The sequence below is a fragment of the Plecotus auritus genome (assembly GCF_963455305.1).
Source record: "Plecotus auritus genome assembly, chromosome: 1".
Taxonomy (NCBI): Eukaryota; Metazoa; Chordata; class Mammalia; order Chiroptera; family Vespertilionidae; genus Plecotus; species Plecotus auritus.
Genome location: NC_137770.1, coordinates 84,429,636 through 84,455,780, shown reverse-complemented (window position 1 = coordinate 84,455,780; position 26,145 = coordinate 84,429,636). Strand labels below are relative to the sequence as shown.

The following is a 26,145-nucleotide window of genomic DNA, read 5'->3' as shown; positions in this document are numbered from 1 at the left end:
TAGCCTCTCTGGCAAGAGGACCTTAACTCAGGGAAGTTACCTCTTCAGGGGGGTTGTTTAGCTTCTAGAGAGAAGGCCTGTTGGAAGAGGCTGTATTTAAGCAGAGACTTGAATGACAAGGAGCCACTAGGAGAGCATTCCAGGCAGAGTACACAGCTTAGGCAAGGCTCTAAGATAGGAATGAACTTGGTGTGTTTGAGAAACAAGGTTAGTGGGCTAGAGCTGGCCAGCCAGGCAGTGGTGGGAGGATAGGCAAGCAGGTGTCAGATCAGATAGACCCTTTTGTAAATCAGGGAAAGAAATTTGGATTTTATTTACAAAGCAGTGAGAAATTGATGGGTTTTAAGCAGAATATAGTATGATGTACATTTTAAAAGATGATTCTTTATGATGCCTGAAATTTGCTTTAAAATCATACAGGAAAAGGGGAAAGTGGGTAAGGATATAAATGAAACGAGATTGGCCATGAGGGCCATGAGGTGGTGACTGTTGACACTGGGTGATGAGTACAAAGATGTTCCTTATTTTGTTTGGTCTACTTTTATATATGTTTGACATTTTTCATAATTGAGAATTAAATGAAAGCTCACCTGGATGCTGGGTGGGAGGAAATTGGATTGGAGGGGCAGTGGTAGAATCCATTGCATTAGCTCAGGAGAGAGATGATGATGGCTGGGGCCAGGATAAGCTGATGTAGATGAAGACAAATGGAGGGATGGGACACATGTTTGAGAGGTTGCTGTCAATTGCATATTGTGGAGCAAGAGAAATTTTTGGGTTTTTAGCTTAAGCAACCAGATAAATAGTTGTACCAAATTCTGAGATAGGAAAGATGGGGAAGAATAAATTCAGGGGATGAATAAAGAGTTCTGATTTTACACATGTTAAGTTTGAAGTGCCTGTTAGACACTAAGTGAAGTTTCATTGTGGCACATGGGTACCTGGGTCTGGTGCTCAGGGAAGAGGGTGGGGCTGGAGTAGCAGGAGAGTCAGCTGCTGTCTCCCCGGCTACCTGACAACACCGCTCTCTCTGTGTTTCCCCTGCAGGGTACTGGCTGTCACGCTGAGATGAACACCCAGCACTCCTCCGTCTGCCATGGCCACCCTTAGCTCATCCTCTACTGCTGGCACCACCCCACCCCCTGGGCACAATGCCCCGTCCCCGCCTCTGGACACCTCCTCCCCCAGCATCCCCCCTGATCTTGTCACCAAAGATCTCCCTGCTGCCCCCTCCACCTCTGAGAGCATGAGGCCCTCAGAACCAGGGGGACAGCCTCTGGAGTCGGGCTGTGGCCTCATCCCACCAAAGGAGATTGGGGAGTCCCAAGAGGTGCCTGGCTGTGGTGGCTTCCCACCAAAGGACTTGGGGGTGGAAGAGGACAAGGAGCAGGAGGAGGAAGGAGGAGGACTCCCTCCTGTGGACCTAAGCAACCATTTATTCTTCACAGCTGGCGGTGAGGCCTGCCTAGTGGCCAAGCTGTCCCTGCCAGGTGGCAGTGAACTGCTGTTACCAAAGGGCTTCCCCTGGGGTGAGGCGGGCATCAAGGAAGAGCCCAGCCTACCCCACCCGCCCCCTGCACACCTCACTGCCCTTCACATCCAACATGGCTTTGACCCAATCCAAGGCTTTAGCTCTTCTGACCAAATTCTGTCCCATGATACCTCAGCGCCATCTCCGGCCACCTGTGAGGGAAGGGATGGAGCCTTCTGGAGCTACCAGCTAGCACCAAACCCACCCGGAGATCCCAAAGATGGCCCCATTGGGAGCAGGGGGGGAGACCACCGGGCACTGTTCTGGCTCTGCCTCCTATGCCGCCTGGGTTTCAGCCAGTCCCAGGCCTTCATGGGTCATACACAGTCTCATGGGGTGAAGCTAACCTCTGCTCAACACCAGGGCCTAACAGGCAACCCAGCTGTGCTCCAGGAGGGGGATGAGGGCTGCATGGTTCTCCTGAGCTTCCTGGAACCAAAACCACCTGCTTGCCCCTCTTCAGAAATGCCTCTTGACAATAGCAGCACAGTGAGCCTGGAGGCGAATGTAGCCCAGACTGAGGATGGCTGCCCTGAGGCAGAAACCCAGGCCCCTGTTCTGCCTACAGAAGACGTCCTAACCCTCAGTCCGCCTTCCCCATCCACTGCCCCAGCCACTTGGGATCCCAGCCCAACCCAAGCCAAAGAATCACCAACGGCAGCAGGGGAGGCAGGCCCAGATTGGTTCCCCGAGGGGCAAGAAGAGGATGGAGGGCTCTGCCCCCCACTTAACCAAAGCTCACCCACCTGCAAGGAGGGGGGCACTCTCCCCGTCCCAGTGGGCTCCCCCGAAGACCCCAGTGAGCCACCCCAGCCCTACCGCCTAGCCGAGGACTACACGCCAGCCCCTGCAGCCTTCCAGGGCCTCAGCCTGTCTAGCCACATGTCTCTGCTTCACTCGCGCAATTCCTGCAAGACGCTCAAGTGTCCCAAGTGCAACTGGCACTACAAGTACCAGCAGACCCTGGATGTGCACATGCGGGAGAAGCACCCTGAGAGCAACAGTCACTGCAGCTACTGCAGCGCTGGGGGGGCCCACCCCCGCCTGGCACGTGGAGAGAGCTACAACTGTGGCTACAAGCCCTACCGCTGCGACATCTGCAACTACTCCACCACCACCAAGGGCAACCTCAGCATCCACATGCAGTCTGACAAGCACCTGGCCAACCTGCAGGGCTTCCAGGCTGGGCCTGGTGGGCAGGGAAGCCCCCCAGAGGCACCGCTTCCGCCCTGCTCTGGGGACAAGGAACCCAAGACCAAATCGTCCTGGCAGTGCAAGGTGTGCAGCTATGAGACCAACATCTCTCGCAACCTGCGCATCCACATGACCTCTGAGAAGCACATGCAGAATGTCCTCATGCTCCACCAGGGGCTGCCGCTGGGCCTGCCACCTGGGCTTGTGGGGCCAAGCCCTCCGCCCCCAACAGGTGCCCCTGCCACTCCGCCTGAACTCTTCCAGTACTTTGGGCCACAGGCCTTAGGGCAGCCCCAGGCTGCCTTGCCTGGCCCTGGGCTGAGGCCAGACAAGCCCCTGGAAACCCAGCTGCTTCTCAACGGCTTCCACCACCTCGGAGCGCCTGCCCGAAAGTTCCCCACACCTGGTAAGCTCCCTGGCTCTGCTCCTCTTCCCCTTCGCTCCGCCTTCCCGGGTCAAACTCGATTCCCTGCTCTCTCCCAAGGGCCAGCCCCCTCTTAGGTAACACCAGCGCCCTCAGCATTATCCTCATTTACCCACCACCCACATTCCCACAGACCAAACTGACCCTGCTCCATTCCTTCCTTGGGCCACTAACCTGTCTCTGTCCCCTAGCCCCTGGCAGCTTCTCCCCGGACGCCCACCTGCCTCAAAGCCAGCTCCTGGGCTCCTTGTCCGAGGGCCTGCCCACCTCGCCACCCCCAGATGACAGCCCATCTCTGAAGGTGTTCCGCTGCCTGGTGTGCCAGGCCTTCAGCACAGACAACCTGGAGCTGCTGCTCTACCACTGCAGCATGGGCCGCAGCCTCCCGGAGGCCGAATGGAAGGAGGTGGCCGGTGACACCCACCGCTGCAAGCTCTGCTGCTATGGCACCCAGCTCAAGGCCAACTTCCAACTCCACCTCAAGACCGACAAACATGCTCAGAAGTACCAGCTGGCAGCCCACCTGAGGGAGGGCAGTGGGGCTACGGGCACTCCCTCGCCCATGCCCCTGGGAGATGGGACTCCTTATGGGTCTGTGCCCCCCCTGCACCTGCGCTGCAACATCTGTGACTTTGAGTCCAACAGCAAGGAGAAGATGCAGCTACACGCCCGGGGCGCAGCCCACGAGGAAAACAGCCAGGTCTACAAGGTGAGGGGGAGGAAGGCCTGAGGTGAGGGGCAGAGCAGCTGCCTCGGGGAGAGGGAAGTGGAGAGGAATGGGAAAGCCCAAGGTGGCAGAACTGGAGAAAAGGGCATGTATGGCCCAGCCAGCATGGCTCAGTGGTTGAGCATCAAGCTATGAACCAGGAGGTCATGGTTCAATTCTCCGTCAGGGCACATGCCCAGATTGTGGGCTCGATCTCCAGTGGGTTGTGTAGGAGGCAACCCATCAATGATTCTCTCTCATCATTGATATTTCTATCTCTCTCTCCCTCTCCCTTCCTCTCTGAAATCAATAAAATTAAAACAAAATTTTTAAAAAGCATGTACTATGCACAGGATAACACACTGTTGAGGAAAAAAGACACGGAGAAAAAGGCCAAGGATGGTGGACTCAGTCGAACAAAGTGAATCCAATATTTTACTCCGCTTTTCTGGTGTTTGGGGCTGGAGAGAGGACTCAGCCTCTGTTCAGCCCGTCTTATCACCAGAAGATTGAGAACAGAACCAGATTCCATTTACACATCAGGAGAGCCCAGGATGGGTAGGAGGAAGAGGAGATTGGGAAGAAAAAGCAGTAATACTCAAATGGCCTTAGGAAGGAATAGGGGAGCTCAAGAGGGTGGAAGGGCTGGGTGGGGGTGCTGCTGGTGAGGCTCCCTTGGGGAAGGTAAAGGAAATGTGAAGGTACCTGTTCCTTCTGGGCCTGAGCTGCCTTTTCCCGTTTTTCCAGTTTCTTCTGGAGATGGAGGGGGCAGTGGCAGGGGCAGAGCTGGGACTGTTCCGCTGCCTGCTGTGTGCCTGGGAGACGCCCTCCCGCCTGGCCCTGCTGCAGCACCTGCGAGCACCGGCCCACCGCGATGCCCAGGCCCAGCGGCGCCTGCAGCTGCTACAGAGTGGCCCGGCAGCCGAGGAAGGGCTCTCAGCTCTTCAGAGCATCCTTAGCTTCAGCCATGGGCAGCTCCGGACTCCAGGTGAGGCGGCGGGGATTGAAGGGGAAGGGCTGGGCAGAGAGGGCAGCTGGCATGGAGCTGAGGGCTGATGAGAAAGTGATACAAGGGGGAACAGGTCTGCTCCAGATTTCAGGAACAGTGGGGCTGCCGAGTGAAGGGGGGAACAAGAGGCTATTGGAGGGAGGAGGCAGAGAAGGCCAGGGACTTTGCTGGGTGGAAAACAGAGAACAATCCTAGCTGGTTTGTTCAGTGGATAGAGCATCAGACTGTGGACCAGAGAGTCCTGGGTTTGATTCTGGTCAAGGGGGCACATACCTTGGTTGCAGGCTCCTCCCCAGCCCGGGCTCTAGTCGGGGTGCGTGCAGGAGGCAACCAATCGATATGTTTCTCTCACATCGATATTTCTGTCTTTCCCTCTCTAAAAATCAATGGAAAAATATCCTCGGGTGAGAATTAAAAAAAAAAACAGAGAACAGGAAAAGAGGTGAGGAGGAGTCACCCAGTGGTTCCAAGTACTGACCAGTGTCCTAGCAATGCTGAATAGGGGGCATGGGCAGGAGCTGGTCAGGAAGGACAGAGGCAGAAAGAAAAGAATGGGCCAGGACATATGGGAAACTGATGGGAGCTGTGGGCACGGTCTGAAGGTAGCCTAGGTGGGAAGCCCTTGACAAGCTCCCCAGCCTTTTCCTGTCTCCTAGAAGGTCTTCAGCCTGAAGGCTGGGTTGAGGGTCCCCCAAGGCAGCTGTTTGCAGGGTGTAACTGCAGAAACTGGGAAGGGCCCACCAGGTGCCAATGATTCAGAGGGTGCAGGAGAGGGGCCTGGAAGGGGCTGTCAGAGGTGAGCACAGCGTCTGGGATTCACAGAGACCAGTGGTGGGCGAGGGTGGGGCTCGGGCAGCAGGAACCAGGAACAGGCAGCATTGACTGTGCTAATTGAATTGCCAATATGCTGGCTGGAGTTAAGTGCCGGAGGGGCCCAGATCAATAGCTAACGATCCTGGCGCTAGGCTGAATGGAGTTAAGGAACTTTAACACTTTAATTAGGCCGCCACCGAAAATAAATTCCTACACATCTGTCAATTCTTACTTGAGTGGTAATCTCCTCTCCCAGTTAGACCTGCCGCCTCCTGCTCACTGCAGCTGCTTCCATGCAACCTCACCTTTCTTCTTCAGCATCCCTCCCTCTACATTTCTGGGCTCCTTGCTTCCAGGATCAGTCAAGACAAGGAGCTGAGTTTGGTCCTGTTTCTGTCACCTACTGCTGGACTTGTTTGCTTATCTTCAAGTGACAGGGGCTGGACTCCCAGGGATGATTTAGGCTCTCCTCCTCAGTATTTCTTTTTTTTCCTCCCCTGCCTGTTGATTCATCCATCCATTTTCTCCCTCATTGCCTGGCTGCTTGTCCTGCTTTCTTTGCTCTATCTCTTCCCTTTCCTGATGCTTCATCTTTATAAGCTGACTCTCTCCTCTACACAGGGAAGGCTCCTGTTGCCCCCTTAGCTGAGCCACCCACCCCTGAGAAAGATGCCCAGAATAAGACAGAACAATTAGGTGAGTTGCTCATCTGGTTAATTTCCCTCCATCCCTTGCCCTCCCCATCCCTAATCCTAATACATTCTGAGATGCTCTTGGGAGTTTGCAGTATCCACACAGCCTGCAAGGCCTGGGATAAAGGAGCCAAAGTGATAAAAAGAAAGGACACATCAGAGGGGAGGAAGGCAGAGCCACAGAAGGCTGGGTGCTTCTGTTCTTTTCGAGGACCCAAACCTGGCCCTCCCACTAACCTGGGCTCAGCCCTGCTGAGCCAGCCTCCCCTCGCTGTACTCAGTATAGCTCTGTATGTTCCTGCCCTTTCTACCTTTCCCCAGAGCCCAGCCCCCTACCCTGGAAGCTCTGTGCTACAAATCAGGTTACCTTAAGAGCTGAGGGTCTGTGAAAGGAAGAGGGAGGTCTGGGGAGTCTCTTAATCTCCTCTCCTTTCATCTTCAGCTTCTGAAGAGGCAGAGAACAAGACTGGCCCTCCTGGAGACAGTGCCAACCAGACCACGGTCAGAACTGGGGTAACTGGGAAGAGCTGAGGGGGGTCTAGTTTTACTGAAATCTACTCATGTTCTAAAAGCTGAAATTCTAATCAGCAGAGCTTTACAGAGATTCAGACCAAGGGTAGACCTAATTTTGTCGTGCTTGTGACTTATTTAACTCAAAATACATGATTTAAGAAATCCCACTTGGGCCCAGTTATGGATGTTCTGGACCAACAGGGGGCAGAGCTGGCCCCCAGGATGGAGCACAGAGGGAGATGACAGGAAGGATGGCAGGAATTTGAGGGAAAGGTGAAGAGAGAAGCTCTACTGAGGCCAGGGAAGATTGGAGGGAGGTGGAGGGAGGAAAGAAGTGAAGAAACGAAGCAAGGCAAAGACAAAAACTAGCTGCCGCCCGGCTCTTTATTTCTGTTATGAACAAAAAGGCAACTAGACGTGGCTGTTCATCTCCAACGGGAAGCCCTGAGCCTGGAGGGGTGTCCTGGCACCCCCTCCCTGAGGGTAGAGGCACCAGCCCACATGATTCATCCAGACAGCAAGCTCTGCAAATCCCTGTCTCTGGACCCAGGCCTCTGCCTGACCTAGGCAGGCCCCAGTAGTCTAGCTCTGTGGCCTGAAAGTATTGATTTTGAGTGCCTCACAGCTCTCCCCACTGGAACTGCAATATGCAGTATTTATCATGACTGCCTTCCTTCAAACTGCTGCAGTAATAGCTTATGTCCTCAGCTTCCCCTCCTCCTAACCCCTACTGCCTCAACAGACCCACTCCAGATGTCTGCTCCTAGGCCTAGGTGCATTCAGATGAGCATCCCCTTCCTGCTGTGCAGGCCTGGACTGATGGCACAGGGGGCAGGAGAGGGCGTGCGCCAGGGAGACAAATGCAGGCTGGAGATCAGGCACACAGGTGACTCGGGGAAATAGAGGGGCCCCCGGGCTCCCCAGTCCCATCCTCCAGAGGTGTGGGCAAGAATGCACTAACAGAGTCAAGCCAGAATGTCCTGAGCCACAGAGGGAGCTATGGTTATTGTTTGCATTAAGAAGGGAAGAAAAATAAAAGGAAAAGAAAGCAGGAACTGCTGAGCCTCTGAGGGAGAATGAGCTGGCTTCCGAGCAGCCAGGTGGAGAAACACTTAGTTCAGGGACCTCGGGGAGCACAGTGGGCCAGGACAAGGGAGACTCTGGGTGCAGGAAGTGCCAGAGGGAAGGGGAACCATTTCAGGGAGAAGATACAGGCAGTATGAGGGTGGTTAAGGAAACTAAATCCCAGGGAGGGAGCTACAGGGCCATACTGTCAGCTGGAGAACTGAGTAGGGCAGCAGAGACAGGGAAAGCCAGGCCAAGGAAAGACAGACCAGGATGGAGCACGAGGGCCAGACAAAGAAAGAAGGCAAGATGGGGGCTGCCTTAGGCCTTTGTCCCAGTCCATGGGAAACCAGGGAGGAGCCAGCTTTCAGGACTGTGGCTGAGTCCACAGTGATGCCTTCCCCTTGGGCTTGCTTCTTTATTGGGAGTGGAGATTGTGCTGTGTGCAGGAACGTGAAGGCTAAGTGATGGCAGGTCCCACCTGTGCCTGACACCCCCTCCGCCCATGTGCCCCCAGGTGTACTGCTGTCCATACTGCAGCTTCCTGAGCCCAGAGTCCGAGCAGGTGAGGGCTCATGCACTCTCCCAGCATGCAGTGCAGCCTAAGTACAGGTGCCCGCTGTGCCAGGAGCAGCTGGTGGGCCGGCCTGCCCTGCACTTCCACCTTAGCCACCTTCACAACGTGGTGCCTGAGTGTGTTGAGAAGCTGCTGCTTGTGGTGAGTACAGGTTGGGTGAGGACCCGTCCAGGGAGCCCTGTCAGGCGGGGCAGAGAGGAGGCAGAGGCAGGGGTGCCGGGCAAGTGTGTGTGTTGGGGGGTGGGTGTTGGTGAAGGAAACAGCATTTCACAGATTTGCAGGTGGATTTTGGAGTTGGAGGAACCGAGTGGAGTTTATCTAGCTGCCTTACTCGCCTAAGAGGCTAAGCAATTCCTTCACTCACATTAGGTCCTGAGAAGAGCTGTTCAACAGCAGGCCCGGCTGCCAGGCCCTCTCCTCTGTGGGAAAAGCAGAAGTTAGGTGGGAGATCTGTCCAGAGACAAGACTGGAGCCATGCAAAGGGGCTGGGCATAGGCACAGCAGTAGCCAGAGGGCGCGAAGGAAGTCACTGGGATCTCTTCCATTACAGGCCACAACTGTAGAGATGACCTTTGTGACCAAAGTGCTGCCTGGGCCCTCTCTAAGCCCTCTGGGAGATGGCCCCAGGCCCCTGGCTCCCGGGCCAGAGCCTGCACCCGGCAGAGACCAGGCAGCAGGTAAGGAAGGGGATGGCAAACCTCCCAATGTGGCAGGAAAGGGGACCTGGGCTTCACAGACCAAGAAGGTCTGAAGGAATGGAGGCAGGGATCAGTTGCCCTTGATATTGAGTGGGTGGGGTCTGACTTAAAGTTCCCTTCTCATTGCAACCCCTTCTCTCCCCTAGAAGGCCTTCACCCGCCTCCAGAAGCCAGTCCCGGTCCTCTTCCTGAGCCTCCCTTGCCCTCAGCCGAGGCCCCAGATAAGCCCACAGGAAGCCCTGACCAACCCCCCTCTCCAGCCCCATCTCCAGCCCCTCGACCTGACACCCAGGCTGAAGAAATGGCTCCTCTACCCGCCATGGCTGAGGAGGAAGAGGGGACTGCTGGGGAGCCCCGCCCTGCAGAACCGGCTCCAGCAGACTCACGCCCCGCTCTGACCTATCGGAAGACGACCAACTTTGCACTGGACAAGTTCCTTGACCCTGCCCGGCCCTATAAGTGCACTGTGTGTAAAGAGTCCTTCACACAGAAGAATATCCTCCTGGTCCATTATAACTCTGTCTCCCACCTGCACAAGATGAAGAAAGCTGCCGTTGACCCCTCTGGCCCTGCCCGGGGAGAGGCTGGCTCAGCGCCTGCCACCACTGCGGCTACAGACAAGCCCTTTAAGTGCACAGTCTGCCGAGTCTCCTACAACCAGAGCTCCACCCTGGAGATCCACATGCGCTCAGTTCTACACCAGACTCGCTCACGGGGGGCCAAGACTGATGCCAAGGCCGAGGGGCCAGAGCGTGGCCAGGAAGAGCCCAAAGAAGGCGAGACTGAGGGGGAGGCGGGCACTGAGAAGAAGGGCCCCGACCCCAGCGGCTTCATATCTGGGTTGCCCTTCCTGTCCCCTCCTCCCCCTCCCTTGGATCTGCACCGATTCCCAGCCCCTCTCTTCACCCCACCGGTCCTGCCCCCCTTCCCTTTGGTGCCCGAATCACTGCTTAAGCTCCAGCAGCAACAGTTGCTCCTGCCCTTCTACCTCCATGACCTCAAGGTGGGGCCCAAGCTGGCATTGGCTGGGCCTGCGCCCCTGCTGTCCCTGCCAGCTGCCACCCCTCCGCCCCAACCCCCACCCCCAAAGACTGAGCTGGCTGAGCGAGAATGGGAGCGGCCCCCCATAGCTGAAGAGGGAACCGAGGCAGGGATAGCCTCACCCCCCGAACCAGCACCCAACGAGGCAGCCCACACTGCAGCCAAAGCCCTTCTAGAAAACTTTGGTTTTGAGCTGGTGATTCAGTACAATGAAGGGAAGCAGGCTGTGCCCCCTCCTCCCACTCCACCCCCACCAGAGGCCCTGGGGGGTGGGGATAAGCTGGCCTGCAGGGCCTGCGGGAAACTCTTCTCTAATATGCTCATCCTCAAGACACACGAGGAACATGTCCACCGCCGCTTTCTGCCCTTTGAGGCCCTGAGCCGTTATGCTGCTCAGTTTCGAAAGAGCTACGATAGCCTGTACCCACCCTCTGCAGAGCCCCCTAAACCTCCTGATGGGCCTCTGGATTCACCTGCTCCCCAGCTGGGTCTACCCTTCCTGGTGCCAGAGCCTGAGACAGAGGTGGCCCATCCCCCTGAGGAACGAAGCCGGACAGGACACTGGCCCCCAGAGGAGGAAGAAAACGCCAGAGGGAATCTTCCTCCCCTGGTGCCTGCAGGCCGCCGATTCTCCAGAACCAAGTTCACAGAGTTCCAGACCCAAGCCCTGCAGTCTTTCTTTGAGACCAGTGCCTACCCCAAGGATGGAGAGGTGGAGCGGCTTGCAAGTCTCTTGGGCCTGGCTAGCCGTGTGGTGGTAGTGTGGTTCCAGAATGCCCGCCAGAAAGCACGCAAAAATGCCAGCGAGGGCGGGCCTGCACCAACCACAGGAGGCACTGGGGGAGTCTCTGGCTGCAGGCGCTGCCACACCGCCTTCTCCTGTGTTTTTGAGTTGGTGCGACACCTTAAGAAATGCTATGATGACCAGCCCCTGGAAGAGGAAGAGGCAGAGAGAGGGGAAGAGGAGGAGGAAGTAGAGGAGGAAGATGCAGAGGAGGAACAGGGCCCAGAACCCCCAAAAGGTCCCAAGGGCCCATCACCAGAACCTCCAGACAGGGAAGAGCTGAGCCAAGCAGAAACAACAAAGCCAGAAGGCAGAGAGCCTGGAGGGAGGGCTTCTCCCTCACCTTCCCCAGCCCACACCTGTGACCAGTGCGCCATGTCTTTCTCCAGCCAGGACCTCCTGACCAGTCACCGCCGACTACATTTCCTGCCATCTGTGCAGCCCGGTGCTGCCCCCCACCTCCTAGATCTACCCTTGCTGGTGTTTGGGGAGCGAAACCCCCTGGTGGCAGGCTCTCCACTAGTGCCAGGTCCACCCCTCAAAAGGAAGCACGAGGACGGTAGCCTGTCTCCCACGGGCAGTGAAGCAGGGGGTGGAGGGGAAGGCGAGCCCCCCAGGGACAAGCGCCTGCGCACCACCATCCTGCCCGAGCAGCTGGAGATCCTGTACCGCTGGTACATGCAGGACTCCAACCCAACACGCAAGATGCTGGACTGCATCTCCGAGGAGGTGGGGCTCAAAAAGCGGGTGGTGCAGGTCTGGTTCCAGAATACCAGGGCCCGAGAGAGGAAAGGCCAGTTTCGAAGCACCCCTGGGGGAGTGCCCAACCCAGCGGTCAAGCCCCCTGTCACACCCACCCCTGCACCCTTCCCCAAGTTCAACCTCTTGTTGGGCAAGGTGGATGATGGGACTGGAAGGGAGGCCCCCAAGAGAGAAGCACCTGCTTTTCCCTACCCAACGGTCACCCCTACTGCAGGGCCCCTGCCTTTCCTGCCTCCCGGGAAAGAGGCCACCATCCCACCACCTGAGCCACCTCTACCTCTCCCTCCTCCCCTTCCCCCCAGTGAGGATGAGGGCCCAGAGGAACCCACAAAAGCTTCTCCAGAGAGTGAGGCTTGCAGTCCCTCTGCAGGTGATCTAAGCGATTCGTCTGCTTCCAGCCTTGCCGAACCAGAATCCCCTGGGGCTGGAGGGACCAGTGGGGGACCAGGTGGGGCTGGGGTTCCAGATGGAATGGGGCAGCGGCGCTATAGGACCCAGATGAGCAGCCTGCAGCTGAAGATCATGAAAGCCTGTTATGAAGCCTACCGCACCCCCACCATGCAGGAGTGTGAGGTGCTGGGGGAGGAGATTGGGCTGCCCAAGAGAGTCATCCAGGTCTGGTTCCAGAATGCTCGTGCCAAGGAAAAGAAAGCCAAACTGCAGGGGGCAGCAGCTGGCGGGGCTGGGGGCAGCAGTGAGGGCCCCTCGGGAGCCCAGCGCACTGACTGCCCCTACTGTGATGTCAAGTATGATTTCTATGTCTCCTGCCGAGGCCATCTCTTTTCCCGCCAGCACCTGGCCAAACTCAAGGAGGCGGTCCAAGCCCAGCTGAAGAGTGAAAGCAAGTGCTACGACTTGGTCCCAGCACCTGAGGCATCTCCGGCTCCCAAGGCCCCACCTGCCACCACACCTGCCTCTGTGCCCCTTGGGGCTGCCCCAGCCCTGCCTCGCTTGGCCCCAGTCCTCTTACCCGGCCCAGCGCTGGCCCAGCCCCCACTGGGCAGCTTAGCTCCTTTCAGTCCAGGTGAGTGGAAGGTTGGGAGGAGTTGGAATTCAGAGAGCATTTCCCTCTAATGACATGCCCTTCCTTTTCCTTCTTGACTCTTCCCATCTCCAATCACCTGTGGTGTTCCTTTGCTTCAGGTTCTTGGGGTAAAGAAGGGAGAAAGGGATCATGGAAGCTGGTTGTGGGAATGGGTGGGTGAGGCTGGAGGTGGCCTATAGCAGGAAAGAGGAGGGGTCAGAAGGTGGCTAATCCTTCATCCCTTTCATCTTCCTAGGCCCTGCAGCCTCCTCAGGCCTCCTTGGCCTCGCCACTTCGGTTCTGCCTGCTACCACAATGGTCCAGACTGCTGGCCCAGGCTGCCCCTTACCTCAGAGATCTGTGCCCGACCAAATCAACACCTCCACAGCAGGCACCACTGACCCTCCCCCAGGACCGCCTACTGAGCCCTCTGGGGATAAGGTCTCTGGTGAGCGAAAACCAATTGCAGTCCCCACCAACTCCTCCACTGATGCCCTCAAGAACCTCAAAGCATTGAAGGCCACTGTCCCAGCCCTGTTGGGGGGCCAGTTCCTGCCCTTCCCACTGCCCCCTGCAGGAGGGGCCACACCACCGGCTGTCTTTGGCCCCCAGTTACAAGGAGCCTACTTCCAACAGCTTTATGGCATGAAGAAGGGGCTATTTCCAATGAACCCCGTGATACCTCAGACCCTCATTGGACTACTCCCCAATGCCCTCCTCCAGCCACCACCCCAGCCCCCTGAGCCCACAGCCACAGCACCTCCAAAGCCTCCTGACCTGCCCGCTCCAGGGGAGGGGGAGACTGGGGAGGCGGATGAGCTGCTGACAGGCAGCCCTGGCATTTCCACCGTGGACGTGACCCACCGCTACCTGTGCCGCCAGTGCAAGATGGCATTTGACGGGGAGGCTCCAGCCAATGCTCATCAGAGATCCTTCTGCTTCTTTGGGCGGGGTTCTGGGGGTTCCATGCCCCCCCCACTTCGGGTGCCCATCTGCACTTACCACTGCCTGGCATGTGAGGTGCTGCTGAGTGGGCGTGAAGCCCTGGCCTCCCACCTGCGCTCCTCGGCCCACAGGCGAAAGGCGGCCCTACCCCCAGGGGGCCCACCCATCATCGTCACCAACGCCACCACTGCTGCCACCGCTGCTGTGGCTTTTGCCAAAGAGGAAGCAAGATTACCTCACACGGACTCCAACCCAAAAACTACTACTACCTCTACACTTCTAGCTTTATAAACAGATAAAAGATAAACCAAGATCTGGGGAGAGTGAGGGCCTCAGAGCTCCCTCTCTTACCCCAAGGGGTGTTTAGTGGGATCTCAAATCCCTCACCCCAACCTTTAGCTCGCCCACCTCCTGGGGATCTCAATTCCCACCCTCAGTGGGCTTCACACACCCACTTCCAGCAGAGTCCTGCCTCCTCCCCTGCCCAGACACACTCCTCCTTGCCCTGTGACTTCACAGACATCTTCATCTTATCATCCTTATTATTCACTCATGTCTGCTCTGCTCAGCATACACAGAATCTGTCCTTGATCTATTTCCCACAACTTTTTCCCCACTGAATTCCCAGTCACACCCCAACTCCTATAAACACACACGAGTACATGTTCTCCCGTGCTGTTCCACTGACTGAGAAAACACCAAAAAAAAAAAAAAAAAGAAAGAAAGAAGAAAAAAAAAAGATGAAAGAAAAAGGAAACCCCAAGACAGAGAAGGGGGAAGGAAAATAAACTGTCGCTCCTTCTCCTTCCTGCCCCCTTGTCTAGAGCGCCATACCGCTCAAAAACTTTCCAAATACCCAGTTGGCTCCCAACGTTGGAGCCTGGGATGGGCAGGGAGCCCACAAAACTAACCAAACTTTAGGTTGGCGGGGAGAAGTGCTCCCAGCTCACTCTCCTCACATCCCTCCTAACCTTGTCTGGCAGGGGAGCCCCTGTGGCCTGGACTCTAGGGGAAGCTGCCACCAGGGGTCCCTCTGCCAACCCCCACCCTGCACCCTGAGAACTGCAGTAACTTATTCTCAAAGGCTTTAAACACAGAGATCCTCTCAGCAGCCGTGGGCCTGCCCCTTGTCCCAGCCCTGCCATGTGGGGGTCCAGCCTCTGGGACCAGCGCTGCCCACCAACGGCAAATCCAAAGTTCTTTAAAAAACAAAAACTGAAACACACACACAACCAAAAAAGAGAGAGCGCACACATGTGCACAGGAGTGAGAGATGGAGAGACCAGAGGAATGAACTAAAAAGAAACAAACTTGGAAAATACAGAAAAAAAAAAAAAAAACCTGAAAACTCTCCCACCAAACAAGTGGTTTTTTCCTGTTTGTGTCACCTCCCCCCATTTTAAGGGTTTCTTTAAAGCACCTCATCTTTGGAAGGTCAATGGCTTTAAGTCCTTGCATGGGTACGGTGGGTGACCCTGGGGACAAAGTAGTGCAGCCTTGCCTTGGTCGTGCAGGGTGGGGGCGCTGGTAATGGGGAGAAGCCTGGAGATGGGGAGACACATCCTTGCCCCTGAATTGAGTATTTGTCAGGAGAGGTAACATCCCCATCCCCAGATGTGGGTTAGAAAAGCTGGTGCTGCCAAAAATACCTTGGTAGTGTCAGGAAGAAAGGGGTGGACGGGCAGTTTGATTTCTGAGTCTTGGGCATGCTTCCTTTTCATGTAGCTAATCACCATTTGTTATTCACAACTTTCATAAACCCCTACTCTTTTTCCCTCCCTAGTGGCCCCTTCACATTTTGGTCACTTCTTAAACCTCCTTGCCTTTGGGGACCCTTGTTCCCCATCTGTATTCTTCTCCCTTGTATGCCCTGGCACCTGTTCCCTTCAGCCCAGTCCCTCTAGTAAGCATCTGCTGGGAGCACCCCCAAAGGAGTCAGGGTCTGTGGTGAGCCCCATGGGGGCCAGAGCATGATTGCAGGGTGATGGGTGGGCAAGGAGATGACTAAAGCACAGGTGAATCTCTGATAGGGTGATATCACCAAGAGGAATGAACTGGGACAGGTTCCCAACTCTATCCTAATTGTTTCTGTAATCATCAGGTGGTAAGTGCAGCAACCCCAAAGCCCAGCTAAAGTGAAATAGGGTGGAGAAGCAGGTATTTTATTTTAGCACAGAAAAGCCCCCAAAACTTGCTCCTACTACCCTTGCCCCTAAGAGCTCCCCTTTCGAGGGAGTCTGCTTCCAGACTTTCTCCTTCCGGCTTCCTCCACTCCCATTCTCTGTTTCAGATGCACACACACATTCAGCCAGCCCTGTATTTAGATTTCCCAGTCTGTCACTCCACTCTGTGGACATGTTAATACCGAAGCAGTGGCTTATATGCAGAAAAGATGGAAGGGGAGAGGAGGAAGGAAAATGGCTGTCTCTAGTCCCTGTCCCCTTCACTTCTCAAATTAAAAGCTCCGATTCTAACAAAGCAGGGTGGGGTGGAATTAGTTATTCTGACGATGCCAAAAAAGCCAGTTGTAAATGCAGGCAGGAGGATAGAAACTGGCCTACTGTGGTCTTGCTCTTGCTGCCACCCTCTCTCACCTCTCAACATCTCTCTCGCATCCTTCCCTTCCTCCCTATCCCCTTTCTCTCTCCTGTTGAAATTCTGTGTATAAAACTATTTTCTTAGCAGCATGTGTATGAAGAAAGGAACTTTTTTCACTCTTTGCTTTCTGGGAATGTGATGTGTGTATAAAAGTTGAAAACAAACCAAAATTTTTTTTTGAAAAATAGGAAAAAAAGAGGAAACATTTTAAAGAAAACCTTGGCAAACACCTGGCATGGGATGATTAGAGTTGTGCTGCCATGCATTTTAGGGATTTGCAGCCAGCGTAGCTTGGCTTTAGTTAGAACCAGGAATGTTTTCACCAGGAGTTAATATAGCCAGAAATCCCTCCTCCTCTGGCTATATTACATCATCTTTTACACCCAGATACCCTGGCCTGGCGATACCAGGGACATTCACAATTATAGACAGGAGCATCTGTCTTTACCAGGAACCTGTGACTTGGACAAGAGCCTGGCTGCATCTGCTGACTTGGGTCAATCAACATGCTTCTGGAGGGTACACCACTCCATGTTCCCAGTGGCTGGAAGCATTCACCCAGCCCCTTTCTCAGACCAGGAGGCCTTAGTGCTCCCACTCCAGAGATGTGTAGTGAGCAGTTCTGATGGACAATGCTAGAGGTGAACACCTGGGTCAAATCGTGTTGCTTCTGTGCAGTAGTAAACCCAGCTCAAGTGCTTGACACAGCAACACCTATTTTGTAGATAATGCAACAGCCCTAAAGTGAGCCTGAATTGGTGGTTTCTAAGATTGGTCTTCCACGGCTTGGGGCATAGGCCTAGGGTTTCTGACATAGTGGGTCCTAAAACATCAAACTTCTGGTCCACTCTATTTACTGCCAAAGTCAGTACCAGAAGACGGGGTGGAAATGATCTTGGCTGTCTTTGCCCTAAATCGGTCTGGGTAGGGATGGCTTAAGGTGCCCAACTCTTAAGTGGGAACAAAATCAAAGTCTGTCTACAGAAGAATATGAGAATATTAGTGGCCAAATGGGGCAAAGTCTGCAATAAGACCACAAAAAGACACCTGTTCTTCCCCCGACCCTCCCCCTGAGTGGACTTAGGAAGCATGCACAAGAACAGAAAAAACTGATTATTCCAGGCACAATAGCACCTACCTCCTTACTTCCTTGTATTTGTTCCTTAACCACTTTCAGGGCTTATAGACCAGATCACTGATTCCCCAAATTGTCACCACACTGATCTGCTTTAAGAGACATTCACTCAGGCAATCATTCAGTCACCCCTGTGTAATATTCCCACCTGAAGTACAGAGCTCTGTGTATATAACTGCACCAACAAAACAAGCAAGCACACCCTCAGAAATAGCAGAACCATGTAGAGATCTGCAGGGTTACCCACAAATGTAGCAAGTATAGGGCACAAGGGACATGTCCCAAACCCATCACCAACACTCCCCTAAGTAGAAACACCCCCCTATACACATTTTCTTCACACAGCAGTAGGTAGGAAAAGGTTACACAAGGAAGTGTAACATGCCAGGAAAAGTAACCAACTGTTGAACATGGGGAAAGGACCTTGCATTCCTATGGAGTGTGACACAGGGAGGAGAGGGATGTAGAAATAAGAAGGAAACTTTGGGGAAAACTTATATGCAACACTGGCATAAACTAGGCCAGGTACTGGGGAGCATTTCTCTCCAGGTTGTGGTGGGGAGCTTAAACCACCAGTGGGGAGCAATAGTGAGAAACTTGTAAGCAGGAGGATGACATTTCTAGAGGACTGAGTAAGGAAGAAATGCCCCCAATACCAAGAAAGCTCTTGCTACAACAAAGGTATAGACTCAGCCCTAGCTGGTTTGGCTCAGTGGATAGAGTCTGCCTGCAAACGGAAGGTTCCCAGGTTTGATTCCAGCCAAAGGCACATGCCTGGGTTGCAGGCTCAATCTCCAGTAGGGGCGTGCAGGAGGCAACCGATCAATGTTCTTTCTCCATCACTGATGTTTCTATCTATCTCTCCCTCTCCCTTCCTCTCTGAAATCAATTTAAAAAAAAAGAAAAAAAAGAAAGAAAGGCATAGTCCCAGCCTCAGGGTCATTATAGCTTGGATACATTGTGAAAAGATTGAGATGAAAGAAAAGCAAGGGAGAGGTCGTGGGTAGGAGACCTAGATTACGCTCATCAAGTTTTCAGAAAGATGGGAAGTGATCCCCAGGGAACTCCCAGGGAGAGACTAACTTTATGGGAAGAACATATATGCGGTATGTATTCTCCATAAAGACGACCCAGAAAGCCTTCCACATAAATGACAGACAGGGGTAAATGGCAATATTCCTTGTCAGTGAGCCTGATGTTTCTTGCAGCTCCCCAGCCATGGAGAGGTTACCTGGCTTGAAGCTAGTGGGGAAGCAGATGATTATAAGTGGACCAGAAAGAAGGTGAGGGGGAAAGGTGACCCAAGATCGACTCATAATCCTTCCCAACCATACACACATTCCTACACAAACAATGGCTAAAACACCAGGACAAGTACCCAGCAGGCTCTGAGTACTGCCCCACATATACCTGCACCATGTCTTCTCCACTGGAAGGAGCTGCACTGTGCTCACTCCTGGACAGTCCACCAAGTGCTCAAACGACAGTATCATCTGCAACTTGCTGAGTATCGGCAGCAGGCTAGGCCCGGCACTATGCTCACCTACTTCTGAGACCGGGACCCTGACCTGCCTCGAGAGAGAAGTGTAACCAGGACCCATCCTGTACTGAGCGATAGAATCCACACCAATCTGACCAGATCCCCGAGAGCAGCTTCCTGATAACTCCTCACTAGTGGTCCTTAGTGGTGAGGTTTCAGAAACACATAGTAGTCAACCACCAGAATCCGGGGTGAGGGGAAGAAGACATTTTGAAAGAGTTCCATAGGGAGTCTTCTGTGATAATTACTGTCAATGGGAACTATAGTTCTCACAGGTTAAATCTGCCTGATTTGACCTCACAATCACCCCTTTCCTCCTGCTGCCCCACTTAAAACACACATCTCACAGCACATATATATCACATGTTGGTGAGGAAGAAGAAATATGCAAACGGCATGGTAACTCCAGACTAGATTAACTGTCCTACAAGGTGACTGACATCCCTTTGAATAGTGTTTCTCGGCCTTTTGGCCCCATGGCATGGTCACTTGAGTGCTTGTTTAAAATGCACATTCCAGGACCATGCCCACACAATCAGAAACTCCCGAAGGGATTGTGTGCTCTCTGGAATCTGAGAAACACTAATTTAGACTACTCAGCCCCATACACATCTTTGACCTGCCCCCAACTCTCAGTACCCAGGGCCCAGCCCTGCTACACCAGGGGCTGTCACCCAGGAGCCTCACATTATCTTCTTCACTGTCCTGACATTAGCCCCACCTCCAATATTTTGGAAATCTGAGTGTCTTCTGCTTATGTCGGCTGTTCTTGAGCAGGAGAAAAGTTACCACCATTGTCCACTCATTCCCTTGGCTGAACGCTTCACTGTGTCCCCTCTGCTATGGAAACCCCCTTGCTTCTTCTGAAGTTTCATTCCACTTCCAGAGATGCTGAAAGCAGAACTCCTCCAGCTCCAAGTAGCTCAGCCCAGCACGAGCAATGGCTTTACTTCTCTCTGGGCAGGTCCTATCCCTCATCAGAGCCACCCAGCCTTCCCCTACCCGAAGAGCTTCCCAGTCACTGCCCAGTCTCTGGCTACCCAGGAAGCAAGAAAAATCCAACAGCTAGAAGTTCTTCCAGGTGAAGGCCCATGGTCCAGTTTTGTGGGACTGCCGCTGGCATGCCTCTGGAGGCACATGTCTGATCTGAGTGACCAGGGGCTGGGGATTCTGTTTCGGGGCCTTCCTCTCTGCCAGGGCTCATTGCTGATCCATGTTCTCCCTTCCAGGGGTGGATTTCAAAGATATAGACATTTATCCAACTCTAATTGGGGTTCCATTGAGAAATTCCTAAACACAAAATCTCCTTAAACAGTTTTTCTGGAAGGACAAGTCCGAGGTACCTTTGTCATTCTAACACCTGCCTGTCTCTCTAGACCCAGAGCACCTCTCTATCTTTCTAGGACTGTTATGGAATATGGGCCTTTGAAAAAGGGAGAAAGAACTGGTCCATCTCAACCACAGCTCAGCCAATTACAAGGCACAGGGCAGAACGAAATCCGTGCAGGAACAAACCACCTCACACCCAACAGCAAGGCCTGCAGGTCTCTCCTTCCTACTTCCTCCCTTCCACTCTCTTCTGGAACCATCTCTGTGGCCACAGCGGGCTGGCCTCTCTCCAGGATGTCACTTCGCCCCCCTAGGATTTTCTCCTATCCTTGTTGACCACAAATGGATAGCCACTGGCCTGGAGCCTTGGGTACGGCTTTCACCTATGCCCTTGTCCCCCCGTGCTCAAACTTCTGTTGGACTAGCTGCTTAAACCGAGTGTGGCACCATCTAGATTCCTTTCTTGGGGGCTGTGAGGGTAGGCAGGAGGTGGCTGCCTCGTTGGAGGAAGGCGGAGTTGGGATGGGCTGGAGAGTGCTGATTCAGCCCCTGGATGGGGCATCGACCTCTGATGCCAGGCCCCAGCAGAGCTCCACCCAACGACTGGCAGTGCTGCCCCCTCTTTCACTGCCACCAAGTGGCGGTCGTGAGCATGTTTGGTGGCTTTGGGTTTGCCGCAGTGCCAGGATCTGAGACACTGTTCACGTGCCAGTGCAGCACTGCCAAGCGTGGCAGCATCTAGTTGGTTGGGTGCCAAGCAATAGGACTCAAGTGGTGACAGGGTGATGAAAGCGGGGTCGAGTAGAGGGACCGGGAGGAGAGAAAGGCCCCAGGGAGAAAATCAGACACCTCACTTGTTAGAGTGGAAAGTCCAAATGGGATCCGCAGAAAGGTGCCCTTCCCATTCTAGACGCCAGTTCAGCAAGCAAGCCCTTCCCTCCCCCACCACGCCCGCATAGTAACAGATACAGACCAGGCAAGAGGGTCTGGCCATCTTCAGCAGGAACTGGCTGGGGGCCAAGCAGGACTGCCAGCTTCTCCATCCTTCTTCCTTGGGGTCTTGGCAATGGCGCACTTCCTCCTTTGTGTCCTCAAGCCTCTCTCCTTCTGTCGCCCCACTCCCCATGCCTAAGAGGGATTGGGAAGGAGGTCCTGGCAGAAAAAAGTCTGTTTCTCCCAAATAACTCTCTCTCTCTCTCTCACACACACACACACACACACACACGTGTGCACACACACACGTGCGCGCGCGCACACGCATACACACACACGCGCACACACACACTTCGCCTCCTCCCTTCTCACTTCTGGCACAACCCTCTCAAGCAGATTGGCAAGAGGCACTGCCACCGTCCCCCATTCCTAACAATGCCAGAGCCTATGCCAGGCTCCTTGGGCAGTGCCAGCATCCACCCACATCACACCCAGGTCCTCTGGCCTCTCCTTAGTGCTCTGATGAGGGCCAGACTGCCACCCTATTGGGCTCTCCCTGGGGAGCCGTGGCACAGTCTCTTCTCCTGGCTCTTAGGTGCTTTCTTGGCACTTCCCTGGCTTCTCTCCACTACTTTACTTTCCCAGCCTAGAAGAGGACTAACTACCCCACAGTCCAACCGTTTCTCAGAGCTGAGCTGTAGAGGACACCAGCCAATATCCCTGCCCCTCCTTTCCACCTCCTGGGGCCCATTTCCACGGCCCAGCTCAAGGCACCAACCTGATGGCTGTGATGCCAATGGCTCCCGGGTGCCAGCCTTCCTCCCAGAGCACCAGGACTCCTGCCGCTGCTCCCCTCCCCACTCGCCTCCTTCCATCTCCTCGGGCACAAGGGTGGCAGCTGTAATGCCAATGCCTATAAGCAGGCAGCATGAAGCAGCTCATGTTTCCTCTTCCGCCCTCCCAGGCCCCACACCTCTCCCCTCCTTCCACTCCATCCCTCTGTCCTTCTGGTTGGACACTAGGTTGGCAACCGCAGTGTCAACCCCCACCCATGCCCAGGAGGCTCACATACAGCACGCACTTATGCATACATGTACATGCGCGCACACACACGCACACACACACGGCCCCATGAGTGCCAGGCAGCGGTGGCAGACACACAGCAATGCATAGTGACTGGTATACCCGAGGAGTCACCCAGATTCAGCACCTGATCCAACACCCATTTGAGATTGGGTGGGTAGGCGGGCGGGCAGGCGGGCGGAGGGGAGATGGAGGCAGACGATGGCCCTAGGTTGGCAGCCGATGGAGCCGGGAGAATGGAGGGAACAGATGCTCTTTGCCCAGCCTCCCTCCCTCTCTCTCTGAGATCAGTGCCAAGCTGGGGGGGTGGGGAGAGGGGAGGTTGGGGGAAGGGTGGCATTTGGAAAGCTGGCAGGCGGGGGGTAGGTGGGTCCGCCCAGGCTGGGCAGTGCCGGCACTGGCTGCCGCCTCTCCACTCTGCCATCTGTCTCACTTCTCTCCCCACCCCTTTTCTCTCTTTCTCTCTCTCCTTCATCCACAGCAAAACGAAAGAGGAAAGCAGGGTCCTCATTCAGCACACCCCCAACCTCTACCAGACCCCCTCTCCTCCTTCCCACAACTCACCACACCATACCACCACCAAGCCATCTGTGCTCTCTCCTCCTGGCTCAGTCACCTTCTTTCATTCGCCTTTGCCCTCACACCAAAACAGGTGCAATATTTTAAAAAATATATACATATATATTTTAAAAAGCAACTTAAAAGAAAAACTCTTTTCTTTGGGGATGTCTGTCCTTCTGCGTCTGGGTCCTCGGTGCCAATGTTTGTGGCAGGCAGTGAGGGGACCCTGTCCTCAGCTGGTGCCCATGAATCCCATGCCAGGGAGGAGGGGTGGCTGGGGTGGGCTGGGGGTGGGGTGGGGTATCGGGAGAGCGCTCTTCTCTCTGCGCCTGTGGTGGCTTCTTTTTTTTTCTCCTCTTCCACTTCCGGAGCAGATTCAAATAGACCTAGAGCCTTCCCCACCCCCAGTTCCCAGGGCCCTTGTGCCCTTCTCTCCCTGCTTTTGATTTTATTCCTCGATCACCCTTTCCTTTTTGTGTGTGTGTGTGTGTGTGTGTGTGTGTGTGTGTGTGTGTATGTGTGCGTGCCTGTGTTTGCATCCATGGCGGTGGGCACCGTGCCAGCCACCGCACAGCCATCTGCGATGCCTTCTGCAGTCTCCGCTATTTCTCCCTGCCACCTCCAGCCCCCAACTCCCTGCACCCCAGATCCCCACCCCCAGTCCCCAATCATTAATTAGCTACTGAATTAATTAAATCGAGAATGCTAATTAACATTCCTAAAGGGCAGGCTGCCAGCCTGGAGGGGGGGGCGCACATAGAGGGGATGTAAAGAGGAGATTGGGATGGGGGAGGAGGGAGAGCCTGTCTGCTGAGGAGAAGAGGAAGAGATGTAAAGAACCCAAAAGAATGAAGGAAAAAGAGGTAAGTGTCAAGGCAGGGGCATGGAAAAGGGTAAAAACTGCCTGAGTCCAAATGAGTGCAGCCCAGCCTTTCCCGCCCAAAGAAGACACAGCCAGTTCCTCCTCCCCAAGCTCACCTTCCCTCCTGGCCCACCTGGAAAAGGATATATTCATAGGGTGGGGAGCTCCGGCAGCTTTTCCTGTCTCTCACAGAAAACAAACCCAAGCCAGAGAGACAACAGCGAATCCCCATCAATCCAGCCAAGTGACTCTCAGCCCAGGTCACAAAAGAAGGGTCCAGGCTCAGAGAAGCCCATTGCCTGGCCGGTTGCTACCCCTTTGCCAAGGTGAAGAGGGCATTCTGTGAGCATCCGCTGCAGAGAGACACAGGGGATCGATATGGGGAACCATGACAGGTATCAATTCAATAAGGACTCAATAACAATTAGTAGAAAAATCACTGACAATGCCTGCAGCTGCCCAGGAAGATGGTGAGTAAAGAAGTCTGCCTCTGGGACTCCAGAGTAGGAAAAGTGAACACTCCTACCCCAGCTGGAAGGCCAAGGACTTCAGGAAAAGTGAGTTGTTGTTTTTCAAGAAAGTGAGGTGCCAGTAGAGTAAAACTTATTTTGGGGGGTGCCCTATGAAACACTAATCTGATGAGATGCTCCTCAGAAAAATGGATCCCACGATCAAATTAATTTGTGAAAGCCCTAACCGGTTTGGCTCAGTGGATAGAGCATCAGCCTGCGGACTGAAGGGTTCCAGTTTCAATTCCGGTCAAGGGCATGTACCTTGGTTGTGGGCACATCCCCAGTAGGGGGTGTGCAGGAGGCAGCTGATCGATGTTTCTCTCTCATTGATGTTTCTAACTCTCTCTCTCTCTCCCTTCCTCTCTGTAAAAAATCAATAAAATATATTTTAAAAAATTGAGAAATACTGTATACAGTATTCCATCTCTTAATTAAGAGATTCAAAATGTGTATTGGTGTGTTAAAGGCTCTGAGAAGTGTTGTAAAAAAAAAAAAAAGAAAGAAAGAAAACCTTGTGTTTAGCCCACTGATTCTCAAAGTCATTGGGCCACGGAACCCTCATTTTTTCAATTTCTAATTTAATTAATTCTATTCCCACAGAAGCAGTGTTCTGCTATGAGGAAAGCTCTCCTGAGTGATCAGGGTGGTTCTGGCCTGGAAGCTGGCAGATGGAGGAGCTGGCTCCAGGTCAGCTGAAGTTTAATGCTTCATGAGCAAAGGGACAGCACCAGGCCCTGGTCTTCCGACCATAATGCAGAAAGGCACCAAACCAGCTCCTGATGGAGAAACCAGAGCTATACTTAGAAACACAGACCTATACTTTCAGAGCTGGGAAGAGACCTTGGCAACCATCAATTTTACAGTAGAAGTAACTGAGACTCAGAGAGGTGAAGGGATTTGTCCAAGGTCACAGAGCCACTAGATGACAGCACTGACATTAGGACCAAGATTTCCTGACCTCTAGCCTAGCTCTGTTTCTCTATTTTCTGTTATTAAAACTCCAGGACAAAGCCAGCATGCGATTTATCAGTTACATTGGCTTTTAAAGAACTTTATGGAGACCCCCTTTCCCTCTGCTGACTAAGGCTGGGCCTGGCCTTTTCCACCCCTGCCCTTTGCCTCCTCCACCTTTGGAAGCCTGAAGCATCGACCTGCCTCTGGAGAGTCTATTCTGTACTCCCTGTGGGCGTACGTGGAGAAGGGGGCAGGAGTCTCACAAAATCTCCTCAAGTGTCCCTGATACCTGGATTCAGAACTTCAGTTCTAACGCAGCTCCGCCCTCTCTTCTGGGATGACCCTGCCCCAGTATATACTAGTGTCATTGCTATCAACCCAAAAGTGTCCTCCCATTGCAACCTCACCCCCTTCTGTTCAGGGAACTCCAAATGCCTCATGGGCCAACTCCGCAGTATTCCTAGACTTTCCCTTTCCGATCCTCTTTTTGGCATCTGCAGCCCGAGGCCGCTTAACTGCTCCATCAGAATCCTCAGGAGGATAGGCTTGTAGGCACAGGTGACTCACAAGAGGGAGGAGACTGGGGAGTCAGCCTCAGAGACCTGCCTGAGCTGCTAAACATCCATTTTCCTGCCACAGCCCGAGGCCATCTTTTCTCACCATGCCATTCGGGGAGCTGGAGAACAACTGAGATAGATGGAGTCTAGCTCATTTCAAAGGTTAAAGAACATTATTCAATTGCTTTTGCTTTCTGGATCCCACTGTGTGAGCCTACACCACTTCACACCCACCATCCCAGTATGCAAACCCCCCACAACTTCATAAGAATGATGACTCTCTTCACAAGATAAATGGTCAAG

General features: G+C 54.0%; 2 protein-coding genes across 14 annotated transcripts in view; one reads left to right on the top strand and one right to left on the bottom strand.

The window, feature by feature from the left end:
* The window catches only part of ZFHX2 (zinc finger homeobox 2), a 29,974-nt gene extending 14,887 nt beyond the window's left edge, over positions 1 to 15,087 (top strand). Inside the window, exons 2-10 of the mRNA XM_080671997.1 lie at positions 1,048 to 3,131; positions 3,341 to 3,858; positions 4,603 to 4,843; positions 6,299 to 6,373; positions 6,812 to 6,870; positions 8,465 to 8,665; positions 9,075 to 9,201; positions 9,369 to 12,833; positions 13,090 to 15,087. Coding sequence (XP_080528123.1) covers positions 1,097 to 3,131; positions 3,341 to 3,858; positions 4,603 to 4,843; positions 6,299 to 6,373; positions 6,812 to 6,870; positions 8,465 to 8,665; positions 9,075 to 9,201; positions 9,369 to 12,833; positions 13,090 to 14,069 — 7,701 coding nt within the window. The 5' untranslated portion in view covers positions 1,048 to 1,096 and the 3' untranslated portion in view covers positions 14,070 to 15,087. The remainder of the gene's footprint in view (positions 1 to 1,047; positions 3,132 to 3,340; positions 3,859 to 4,602; positions 4,844 to 6,298; positions 6,374 to 6,811; positions 6,871 to 8,464; positions 8,666 to 9,074; positions 9,202 to 9,368; positions 12,834 to 13,089) is intronic.
* Positions 1 to 23,225, bottom strand: part of THTPA (thiamine triphosphatase) — a 44,720-nt gene extending 21,495 nt beyond the window's left edge. For 2 of the 13 annotated variants that reach the window (XM_080645879.1, XM_080645873.1), the window contains exons 1-2: positions 22,961 to 23,055; positions 21,354 to 21,532 (exon numbers count right to left, since the gene is read on the bottom strand). In XM_080645879.1, the coding sequence (XP_080502005.1) occupies positions 21,354 to 21,506 (153 nt within the window). In that variant the 5' untranslated portion in view covers positions 21,507 to 21,532; positions 22,961 to 23,055. Of the gene's footprint in view, positions 1 to 21,353; positions 21,738 to 22,091; positions 22,216 to 22,960 lie in introns of those variants that run through there. The other 11 variants (XM_080645870.1, XM_080645871.1, XM_080645877.1 and 8 more) reach the window with 10 other exon arrangements.
* Positions 23,226 to 26,145: the final 2,920 nt, after the last annotated feature.